Here is a 12,813-nt window from a genome sequence, read left to right on the forward strand (position 1 = left end):
TCATTTTATTTTTGCTTTTACTGTATATTTGAAATATATGACAGAAAAATCAGTACTCGGTCTTTGACCTCATTTCCTAAAATAAACAAAATAAAATTGTTTGATGGAGGGTCTACGTGTGTAGATTATATAAGAAAATCAACAGGTTGACATCATTTATAAATAATAAAATGTAAACACACTTCACTGAATTTTTATGTAATTATTATAATAACATTTTCTCGAATGTTTTACGTTTTTTAAATATTATTCTTAGGGTTTTCTATTGTTGTCTCATTTTATTTATACTTTTACTGTATGTTTGAAATTATATGATAGAAAAAGTTATTACCCAGACCTTGATCTATTTCCTGAAATTATATAAAATAGTCTGACACTGAAGATTTACGTGTGTAGTTTATATAGGAGAATCAACAGGTAGGCCTCATTTATAAAATGTGAACACATTTCACTGAATTTTTCTGACTGATAAAACACTGACAATTCCAAGAAACGGCCTTAACGATTTAATTTTTAAGACAAGACTTATGTACACATTAATTTATAAACAAAATTGAGTAGTTTCTAAGACTAAATTTAAGTTGTAAGTGCGACTGTAGTGTAAAACTGTAATTAGAATGTGTAACAGTAACGGAGTAAGGCGTCTTAAGTACTAATATTAATATATATATAATAATAAGACTGTCTGAAGCCTAAGACCTGAGTCAGGGTAACTTAAAAATAAATGTTTGGTTCTTTGAAATGTGATACAGGTTAGGAAGTAACGAACTAACAATAACATTTGGTTTACAAAATATGTATTTTCATATTTAACTTTAAGTGTGATATATTGGCACATTTTAACTGAAAATGAAATTAATTCGTTTTACTTTTACATTTGTTTATGAGTAATATTATCAAGGTTTCTGTAAAGTTTCAGTTTTAAATTAAATTTTATTTATTCTAAAATGAAGAGATGTTTGTACCATGTTGTAGAAGTAAGTACATTTGATTTCATGTTGTTTTACTTCTCATTTTTCTGTTTTAACAAGTTCTTCCACTGGATCCAGCATTTCTCTTTTTCCTTCTCCCGATTATGCCATACCTTCCCGCACCTCTTCTGCAGATTCTGCTTGGTCTAATTCAAACTTTTTAGACATGATTTCTCAGGTTTGTTTCATTTTATTCATTTCCCCAATTTCTTACACTCTTGTTCCTTCCTTATTGCAGGACACCCCTTCCTCCCATCTTGTTTCTCAGTTACAAGCTGGTGCTAGCATGCCTTGCCCTCCACGGGCTACAGATCAGTTTTTCTGGGCTTGCCATCAGGCAGATTACCTCTTTCTTGATTCTGAGCAGTAAGAATCACTACTGCCACTACTGACCCAGGCAATCGTGTCTGTTTATCCCAGGCCCAGTTTTTTGCCTCTATCTTACCCTTACTATTCTCTTGCAGTACTTTTCCACCTTGCACCTTCTTTCTGAGTCACTCCACCAATCTACTAAGGGATTTTTTGGGGATACCTTCTTTCTCCTTACCTCTACACTGGTGTGATTGTGTTCCTTGGCTTTATCTCTTCATACATGGTTTCTTTCCTGTTGGGAGCTTCTGGGGAGAGACACTGTCTTGTCTCAGGTTCATTTACTGTCCACTTACCTTTGGGATTTGCAGATGGCCCCTTTTCTCCGAAGGTCCGTATTTGGGAATATTCCTGAAACATTGAAATTGTGCATGGAATCTGTGAGGCACCATTCGACCCTTTCATTCTTGGTTGCTTGTTTATCTCTCTCTCTGGGCCCTTGCAATCTCCTGTTCCATGTCTGACCTTCTCCTGTCCTCCCACTAGGGGTTCCATGTTTCATCATTTTTATCAATGCAGGTCTCATTGCCACCAGTAGTACCAGTGGCTATCTTTTAGGTTTTGGTCCAGTGTGGGCTTGTTTGACCAATTTTGTTCCCCTCTGTTGGGAATTCGCGACTGATCATTGGGTTCTACAAGGTTTTTGTCAGAAGGACTTCTCATCTAATTCCTTTCCCCACCCTGTTGTCTACCATACCCATATCCTTTCTGTTACCTAAGGATCCTACTACCAGTCGTCTGTCAGAGGTGGTACAGACTTTTCTATCGCAGAGCATTATCAAGTCTGTCAGCCATCCTTACCCAAGCTTTTACTCCAAGTTGTTTGTGGTTCCCAAGAAAACCAGGGACTGGTGTCCTGTAATTGATCTGTCTTGCCTCAATCAATTTCTGGATCTTCCCCAATTTACATTGGAGTCTTTTCTCACTCAAAGGTGGGCTTTCAGGGCTTTCTCTCTGAATTTGTGGATGACAAAGGTAGACATATTGAATGCCTATCTACACATTCCTGGGTGCAGATGCTATCTTTGGTTTCTCCTTCACAGGGCTGTGTACCAGTTTTATGCTTTGCGTTTTGGGCTTGCTTCGGCTCCATGTCTTTTGTTTGGTAGTCAAAGCTTTTGCCCGACTTATGGATGCTCAAGGATTGCACTTCCACCAATACATGGATGACTAGATTCTGTTAGCTTATTTGTCTACTTCTGTCAGAAGCTGCTTGAATGGGTTAGATTATAAAGTTCAAGAAGTTTTTGCTGTCCCCTAACCAATATCTTGTCCACTTGGGGTTCTTTTTCAACTCCCACCTCAGTTGGGCCTAACCTTCTCCTTTGCGATTCCATTTGATGGAGCTTTCAGTTCTCCATGCCCTTGCTGCTCCCTCTCTTACTGATTGTGAGGTTCTACCACTTTTGGGGATGTGGGCTTCTCTGGATTCACTTGTCCCCTTGGGTCAGGCACATATGCGGTCTCTTCAGTGGACTCTGCATGACCAATGGAATCTTGCTTGGGATTCCTTGAATTCTCCCATTACCCCTCCCTTTTCCCTCATTGATGATAAAAGAGGTGATGGTTCTCCCTCTGACTCTGCACCTGAGATTGCTGTTGCTGTTAACAGTGGGGTGCCAATTGGATTGAGTTTGAGTATGATGTACCCTCCCACAGGGCACATCTCTTACTACCATCATTCAGATGTTGGCTTCTTAATGTCTGGTTATTTGTTGATTACACACATGTGCCTGTTTTGTAGATTGATTTGCACAGTATATACTTCATTCTACTGTACTCGAAGTGAAGACAGTGTGGACCATTCTCCTACCATGGATCGGAGGTTATATTTGTGACTCTACTTGCTTTTGGTTGACATGCTGCACCCTAGCTGCATTACACCTTGGAGCACATCCATTTTCACTTTCCCACAAATTACTGTCTGTAGAGGATTCATATACAGTCTCTCTTCAATGGGATTGAGATAATTAAAAGATGTGGTTTAGATTCCAATCCAACTGTCTTCTCTCTCTTTTGGTTGTGCTCCTCCACTTTTTCCGCCAGTGTCTGTGGCACCTCTTTTCACACTGGGCAAAGAGTATACCTGGTACAGAAGTGGTGCAGTCTCCCACATATGATTCTCTATAAAGAGGATCCTCAGTGAAGGGTGTTCTTCAGATGCTTTTGAAGGTTACTTCTTTTTATCCTTCACACTGGTCCCACTACCTCATCAGAGTGGGATTCTAGCTTTATATGTGAGTGGAGGTAATGTACAGTATCGGATGTTATAATTTTCCTATACTGGAAATATTCGTGACAGGTACTTACCTTCCATTCACATTTCCCACCCATCCTCCCCACTTAAAATTGGTGCCTCCTTTTCTGCCTACAATTAAAGTGATGTTCAGTAGAATCAAATAGAGGGAATCACATGTGTCTGGAGAGTATGTTGCACTCCTATTGGTGAAGGGTTTTTGTTTGATGATTTGCATGCAAGATGCAGTTGAACCATGATAATTTTGGGGTACATGGGAGTGCAAAGCTTGTAGCATGTGACAAATGGTTTGTATATAGAGGGCAGCACTGGACGAGAATAGCTGTATATGTGAGTTTTCAAATTACCTTTGTTTAAGAATTGAGGAACTTGATTGTATGTAATTTCTGTGGAAGAAATATCTGTCTCATCAAATTATTTATTAGCTTGTATGTATACAATGAAATGTACTTTAAATAGAGTATTTATTCAAATGTTAAAATGGTAAACATATTATAAACGTAAAGCAATTTTATTTTTTTATTTTTTAGAAAATGAATCCAGTAAAAAATGAGAAGAATGAAGGCCAATCCTACTGGACACAGTAATGTTTTAATGGAATACCTATCTCACTATAGTAACAAAATATATTGTAATGAGTGGTCTACAGACTACATGTACCTTGAAAGTAAATAAAAGTGACATCTCTACTAAAGTATTCTTTTACCACCATATTTTTGTTTATTTTATTCTGTATTCCTTATTAACTGTTTTTATTGGTGAATCTAATATGTGAAAGCTTGTTAAAGTTGCACACTTTGAATTTTATATTCAATTTTGTAGTTTAAATTATTAAAGTTGTTAAAAATATTATTTTCTTTTTCAGATATGTTATACTGTGTAATTATTTTAGTTACTGTAAACTTTTGTAATATTATAAATATTGTTCAACGTACAGGATTTTTCCTAGTAGTAATTTAAAATAACATAGATGTATTAAACTCTATAAAGTATATGAATTCATCAAGTCATTATAAAAACTAGACTTTTTTAACAGTGCAACTTTTGACCACATTTCCTTTTCAAGACTTGTATCTTATTATAATGCACTCTGTGCTGCCTTTGTCTGCTCGTTATCTACTTTTACAGCTTTAGTCTGAACATTACCATTATTGCCAAGGATAGTAAACCTAACACAGGGAGTGTCCTAATTGGCTTAAATTAGTGAATTTGGTATGTATTTACATTACGTATACACATTATTGCTTCAGTAGATGGAAGTGAGACAGCAGTGATGACAATAAGGCATAATTTTTGGTGTTCCACTCTTACCCTCTATCAACATTAATAGGCTGCTTACTGCTGCTGGTCCCTCCTCTACTCTTCCACATCTTACTTCTTTTACCTATTCTTGCGGATTTCTTTAAAGTTTTTTTTGTCCATTGCTCCATCTCATCTGGTACTTCTTCCTTATTGGGGCCTTTGTGGGATTATTTGGGCTCTTACATGCTGCTCTTTTGAGCCATTAGTGTACTGTTTTCTTTTATCATTTGTCTCTTAAAATATATTTTCTCCTTCTCCCTGCATGTGATCATCATCATTCAAACATTTATGGATTAGACACCTCCCATACATTATATCATACAGACCTGTTGACATTTCCTGACTGCTCCTTTCTTTTGAAGACTTGAGCTGCTTGAGAGGGTAATTGGATGCTTTCTCCTATATCTGTCCCTTCTGTTTACTCATTTTACAACCATTTTGATCCTAATCTTCTTTTGTGTTTTGTATGAGCTGTTCGTTGGTGTCTTGCTTGGACTGCCCTTTTTCATGGAAACTACTATCACCTGTTTTAATATGGCATGCTTCCTCCTCTCAGGATTTGTTGCCTTTTCCGCTATAACTAGAGAGATTCATAACTCATCCATTTAATATATTTTTCTTTGGGTGAGTTTGACCATATGCTTTTTTGCATCAACTCCCAACAGGTTTGGTATATCACAGCCTGTTTTGCCTTTTTTTGATGCTGGCCACTGGATGAGATCTTGCAGGCTGATGGATGGATTACACCTAACACATTCATCTTCAAACATTTACATCATTGGATGGTTTCTTGTGCCTCTTATTTTTGCCTTCCTTCAATTGTCATTTTACGGTCTACCCAGAAGCTCTAGTGTTGTGAGTTTTGCATGTTGAGTTTCGTATCTAACTCCATCACTGTTCTTGTTTCATTTCCTTGTCCCTCACAAATTTCATGGCACTACCACATGTGGGCTATTGTTTTGGGGAACATTCCAAAACAAGAAACAACAAAAAAAAGGAGAAAACAAAATACACCATAATGAACATAACATGATGAACTAATAATATATTCCTTATGTTTGGGGTCATCAGATCCCACTGAAATCCTAATTGAGTGAGAAACTGTTAAACCCATCTGCTCATACTCAGTGCCCACTGTTTAGATGGGGTTTTCTGTAAGAGTTATTTGGCAGCATATCTATAGAATTGACAAGGCTGTTTCTGCATCTTTTACAAAAAAATAAATTACAGACAACATCAAGTATAGTCTTGTCTAGCACTTGCTGTACTTTCTGTCTTTAGTTGAAGTAACCATTTGTAACGTCTCTTGGTGGGGGCTAAATTTCAGATATGATTTGGCCTAATGACATTGGTCCAGGCACACACACACACTGGTGTTCTCCCCTACTCACATTCCATCCCGCTTCATTCTTCTAGAGTACAGGAAAAACTTAACTATCCCATTCCCAAGCTGCTGGTGATATCAATGTGGAGAGTTTCCTCTGTGAGTGGTGCCTTAACCTCAGTAAGAGACTGATTGGACCCACCCCTTCATTTGAGATGTAGGGCTGGGGTATTACCTGAAAGTGTAGGACAACCCGTTATGATATTTCCCAAGCAGTTCCTGGAGGATATGTAGAACCAGATGGGACTTGGGATGTGGGTGATCCAGTTTGGGGAAGGGGTGTGAGTTAAGGCAGGTTTGCTAGTTTGGTTTGATGACAACCTTTATAATCTGTTTTTTTTTAAGGTGTAATCTCATTTGCTTATAACAAATTATTTAATTTTAATTCAACCAATTTTCTCTCATGTTTCTCTCATAGACGTGGCATATAGTGAACAAAGGTCATGGTGATTATAAAGCTCTACTTCTCCCACTATAATCATATAACAACCTCAACCTTCTAGTATTTATTCTGCCATCCATTTGAGTAATCATCATTTCAGTATTTAATATCTAAGTTATTTCAGTCTCCTTTCCATCCAATAGCTCTGTCAGTACTTGTTCCCTAATCTAACTTTCGATGTAGAACATGACTAAGATGCTAACCATTTTGTCCAACTCATTAATGTGTTATAGTATTCAGTTTACATTTCTGACTGTGAAAACTGATCCTTCTTTGTGGATTTAAATCTGCTTTCTCACTTTTAGCTGACAAGAATATTTATCACACTTCTTTTGAAATGAATTTTAATAATAACTAGAAATATTTATTTACTTGTATCTAACAGAAATGTTACTATACTACTGTCATCTTTATTTAACATAGTATAATAAACAGATGTCTACTGTTTGACCAAGCTATGCAGTACATGACTGTTTAGTAATACATCTGAACTTTTACTTACCCATGTTTTTGTATTTCTTGGTATACATATCTGCAACATGGTAATGTTTCAAATGCATCATACATGTACAGTTTGGAGAAGTGTTGCAAGAACATTTGATTCAAGTTGTACAGTTTTCTTTATGAACAGAAAGCTTGTATAGTTGTCAAGAGCTGTTTAAAATATCTTCTGCACTTTTCTTTTAGTGATTTAGTTGCTTTTATTACAGAAGCATAATTTTATATCTCAGCACATTTTGTATATCCTATGCATGGAGACAGTGAGTTTATGTTTTTGGGAACACAATTTGTTACTGAGGCCTTCTTTATAGAATTTGTTTTCTTTGGTGATAAGTATTAATGGTGTTCATCATGTTGATCTTAAACCACCTGAGCTAGTGATGGTGGTTATCAGACAACCATCATGAAGCCTCATTACCAGTTCCACCCTTCTGATATTTATATCGCTTTGGCACTAAATGTTTGCAGTGTAGCCACTGAACATATGGATTGCTCATAAATGGCCACTGTTTCAGTGCTTTTTCCCCGAAAGTGACATGCATGTATATCTCTAGTTCATTCAGTCTGGCTTTCATGTCTGAGTGGGTATTCTAGCTTATGTTACAGTATAAGGAACGTATCATCCTTGAAATTAAAATTAAAAAGGGGCATATATTACTATGTATTTATCTGATCTTCACAGTGCATTGTGTTTGAGAAAAACTTAATAAGGTAAGGTAGTGTTTACACCAGGTAAAAATGAGGTACACGTGTGTTGCTTATCTGTTTCTTCACTTGCAGCTATCTATATAATTTTCTCATTATTCAATATGACATTTAATTGCATATATATTCCTAGCTGTAGAACCCAGGATTCCAGACAGTTCAAATTCTTAGATCAACAACTGTTGTACCTAATGAATCCTGATATTGAATACATTGTAATAATAACAAGATCCACAAAATATGCTGGACAATTATAGTCATTATGAATACTTGAAATACACTGTATGGTGAACCATGTCATATGGTTGATGTCTTCTGCATACTTGCACAAGGAAACATGGGGGAGTGTATTATACCAGTTTTAGAAAAAATGGCATAGTGTGTACCACTAAGCAACTGTTCAGTGTTGCTACCATAAATTTTTATTACTGCATCCATCTTGACAATGTTGTTGGATATTGTAGCATCTAACACATTATTACATGAAATGTCCAAACCTCTATTACAAAGACATCTTTCAGTTAAGGAATGATTGTTGAATTATAATGACAGACATGTACCTTCAGTAAGCCTCATAAGAAGTATCCAGCAGGGGTAGGGTTATGGGATGTGATCAGGCACGATGTAGTTTATGTTACATATCAAATATTATGGTATGAATCCCTTAGTAACCAGTGAGGTAAAACTTTCATTTTATAAAATAGATTATCATATTTGCTGAAGCTCATGGATTGTGCATGTTTTGAATTTAAATTAGTGAATTAATATTGTTTTTTTAATGCTAAAATTAAGGTTTGATTCTGTGTAATCACTTTTAAGAGAAAAATAATATGCTAAGCAGTGTTTGAGTACATTGTGCTGCAGTGATACTGGACTTTTGTTTTTTTTTAAAATGGGTCTTTTATTTTTTAAGGTCTGAGAGGTATCTGTGGCTGGCAGTACTCTTCAGTGGAACCTCAATTTTGTACTTTGCTCGTGTTGCTATGCCAATTACCATGCCAACTGTTGCTAGAGAATATAGCTGGAACAAAGTCGACTCAGTAAGTTTTAAACCGGTATTACTGTTTTCAATCAAAATGCATCATATATTGCTTTTTTTTTTTCAAGCTGGTAAAAATATAATTGTTAAGTCTCACCATTCAGATTTTTTTTTTTATTATTTCGAAGACTTCATTGTTTACTCTGTTGTCATAATAAGCAGTTTAAAAATATGGAATGTCTTAGGTAACTTTGTGCAAGACATATCAGTTTTAACTTCTTGAAATCTATAACAAAAACTCACATATGTTTGTGCTTAGTTTCAGAATGTTATATTAACAATATTATCATAAGATAAGGTGTCAGTGAGATAAAAGATTTATACTGATATTATTCATCAGTGGTGGTGGTGAGAGATAATCCTGGCTAAACTTCTTAATAATCGGATAATGTAGATAGATAATAATACCCAAAGGGAATACTTGTATGCTAATTTTATTACCAAGAAGGATTATGATCATGGTTCTTTGATCATTCAACTATAGCAGCATGTACATGTGTATAATGCAGTTATGTGGTGGAAATAATGGAATTCTGATAGGTTTTATTATCTTTTGTGGAGTTCTCTCAGCAATTTTATGTAAGCTTGGAGTTTCTTCATTGACATTAAGTTTCTCATTGACACTTATTTTGAGTGATGGTTACTGTTCAGCTTGTACTAGTCAGATATCAATTCTGTCATACTGATTTTGTGCTGTTTTTTTAATTCAGAGTACATTTTGAGTTAAAGAAGCTGAAGTGTATTTGTGTCATTGCAATTTTTCCTACATCCTACTTTCTGTGTGTGTATGTATATTTATGTGTTGTTGTTTTTTTTATGAGTTTACTTGTGTTTAGTCTTATGCTAGCACTGTTTACCAGTGCCACAGCACTCTTACCATTTTGCAATACAGCTTACATTTAGTTCTGTCTGGTGTTAACATTCCTTATATACCTGAATGCTGTTTTGTAGTTTTATACTCAGAAGTAAGTGAAAACATCAAGATCTTTTAGTGGTGGTATAAGGAGTGACTTGGATGTATTTTTCTTTCTAAGTAAAAGGATTAATGAGAAGTTTGACTTATTGCCATGTATTTTAGTGCCAAGTTGTATATAAACAGTTCTTGAATTGAGGGGGAATGGAGGTGAATGTTGTTCCCATTGTTAAAATAAGTATAGATTTTGTTTTCCTTATTAATATGACCATGCACACGGGAATATTTTGAGAGTGAAACCCATGACACTCCGAGATATGGCATGAGTTCCTGGTTTACTGTTTCCAGTACAGAGGCTAATCAGACCTCTCCTATCCCATCTCTTTTATCTAGCATCTCTCAACAGTCAGTTGGGGTGGGGTGTCACTCTGAGTTGAGGCTGTCTGTGATCTGATTCATAGTGAGATGGAGACATATATGCAGTCTGGGGGGGGGGTTTTCGTCCAGAGGGTTCTGAGGCTGCTTTTGCGAATGATCCTGGAAGTTCTGGAGAGAACTTAGACTCCTTTTACTAGGTCGGCTTTTCATGAGGCCAGTTTGGATCAGCCACCTTCAGGTCTCAGTTAGTGAATTGGGTGTGTGATGTTCTGGGTTACTCTGAAAATTTAAGCTTAATCTCACTTAATTTGAAATTAAGTTTGTTTGTATTGAAAGAGGACAAAAGTTGAGACAAAAATCAACATAAACTGGTCAATGAGAAATATTGTAAGAATGTTTAGGATGTCATACCTTTCAAACAATCACATTTACATTCTGGTTACCTAACTTCCTCACTCACTTTTGTTCCCATGCGTCTAGACACTCTCTTAAGAAAGAAATTATTGGTACTGTAATATGTATATATAGCATTAATATGTATTAAGCTGTCAGGTCAAATTTAGTATTAATATGCTGTTTTTACTTAGTCATACTTACCATACAGCACTTCCACTCCCCAAAGTTTTAACCCACTGACTGCTGATTCACCATATAGGGTATGGTCCACCTCCGGCAGTTGAATTCAAGTGTGCTGTATACATTGTACAGCTTGCTAAGATTCTGCATACATTTAAGGCAGTCGTAGTCAAAGTGTTAAAGATTTTATCACTTTTTTTTTTTTTCCACATTATGTTGCTTCTTGAACTTTGTGCACAAGCGTCTTGTGTAAAAAAGTGTGTGGTATAAAAACATGGTCTGCTAGTGCCTACGTCACATGCAAAATCATGTAAAACTACATGCGTGCATGTGATTTCGATTTCAACCACATGGAACTTGGTGTGTAATGGCTGCTACTGAATACTGACCAGTCAGAAGTGGAAGTTCATAGACCCCCCCTGCCCCCCTGCTCAACATTAAGAACAAATGGAAATCAATTTCACAACTAGTGAACTATATATTTATCATTTTTGTGGATTCTCTGAAAAATCCTGGGTATAGAACTTACTTACACACAAGTTGATATCTCATTTTATTTGCAGCATGTAGTATTCCACTTGCAAAATGCAAGTGTTATATGGTAAATTTTGAGTCCTAATTTATGTAACAATTTATTTTTTTTTACTTAGAGTATTATATACTTTAATTTTATGTTAGTATTGCATAAATTGTGGCATGCATAATGCATTCTTTTTAGTAAAATCACTCATTTAAAAACCTTTTATTTAAAAACAGTTAGCAAGCTATCATAATTAAAATTCATTTCAAGCTGTTGCAACCATATTAATTTTCGAGCATAGTGAAGTAAATAATATTGTATTATTGGCATATTAATTTCACATTTTAGAAGTGTAGATTGAAGGTTAAAGTGATCAAGTGTAAAAAGTAGATGAATATAACAGAATTTGCTGAATTACATGTATATTATGAACAATAGTAAGTTTCGAAACTGTGATTTTTGGGATAATAGATTTATTTCTGTACATTGTTTTGTCTCTAACATTGAGACATGATCATATACAAGTGGAAATTCAACCTAGAAGTTTATTCTGATTTTAAGCCACAATATTTAGAAGTCTTAGAAGGCTAAAAAATAAAATATTTTTTATACTATTAAATTTTTCATGCCTGAGGTTTTTAGGTTAAGGTATTTTTTGTTTAATGATTAATATTGTGTATTATATATATTGCCCACCACGGGTATTGAAACCCGGTTTCTAGCATTGTAAGTCCGCAGACATACTGCTGTGCCACTGGGGGGGCGAAACTGCTATTGTTGTTGTTGTTGTTGTTTGTAGTTGTGCACAAAGCTACATAATGGGCTATCTGTGCTCTACCCGCCTGGGGTATCGAAACCCGGTTTCTAGCGTTGTAAGTCCGTAGACATACCGCTGTGCCACTGGGGGGGGGGGGCGAAACTGCTATTAAAATAACTTACGTGTTGAATGAAAAGCAGAAATACACAAAGGTACAAATAAAAACAATAATATTTATTTATACAGGTAATGTGTGTCAATAATGTTTACTCTTAATTGGTCGTTTCTATGTGTTTCGCTGAATGACTTCTGGCTGCTTAGATGGAGAGGCTTTCCAAGATAAAAAGAACTAAGTATGACAAGCGAGAAAGAGTTGTGTAGATAGTATTTGGATACCCAAATTGTATAGTGAGACCGAGGTTCAAGTGTAGTATTCCACAAGCATTAGAGCACCTACATCAACAATCATTCCGAAAAACATATTCCAGGAAGATGAATCTCCATCAAGTGTAGTATTCCACAAGCATTAGAGCACCCACATCAACAATCATTCCGAAAAACATATTCCAGGAAGATGAATCTCCATCAAGTGTAGTATTCCACAAGCATTAGAGCACCCACATCAACAATCATTCCGAAAAACATATTCCAGGAAGATGAATCTCCATCAAGTGTAGTATTCCACAAGCATTAGAGCAC

The 12,813-nt window shown here is 35.8% G+C and overlaps 1 protein-coding gene across 4 annotated transcripts in view; it reads left to right on the top strand.

Annotated features, from left to right (window-relative positions):
• The first annotated feature begins 351 nt into the window (after positions 1 to 351).
• LOC106462001 (solute carrier family 17 member 9-like) overlaps positions 352 to 12,813 on the top strand; it is a 38,457-nt gene continuing 25,995 nt past the window's right edge. The window contains exons 1-3 of one of the 4 annotated variants that reach the window (XM_013921905.2): positions 352 to 417; positions 4,128 to 4,180; positions 8,845 to 8,971. In XM_013921905.2, the coding sequence (XP_013777359.1) occupies positions 4,131 to 4,180; positions 8,845 to 8,971 (177 nt within the window). In that variant the 5' untranslated portion in view covers positions 352 to 417; positions 4,128 to 4,130. Of the gene's footprint in view, positions 418 to 483; positions 710 to 932; positions 978 to 4,127; positions 4,265 to 8,844; positions 8,972 to 12,813 lie in introns of those variants that run through there. The other 3 variants (XM_022392116.1, XM_022392015.1, XM_022392170.1) reach the window with 3 other exon arrangements.

The sequence above is a fragment of the Limulus polyphemus genome, unplaced genomic scaffold (assembly GCF_000517525.1).
Source record: "Limulus polyphemus unplaced genomic scaffold, Limulus_polyphemus-2.1.2 Scaffold1, whole genome shotgun sequence".
Lineage (NCBI taxonomy): Eukaryota > Metazoa > Arthropoda > Merostomata > Xiphosura > Limulidae > Limulus > Limulus polyphemus.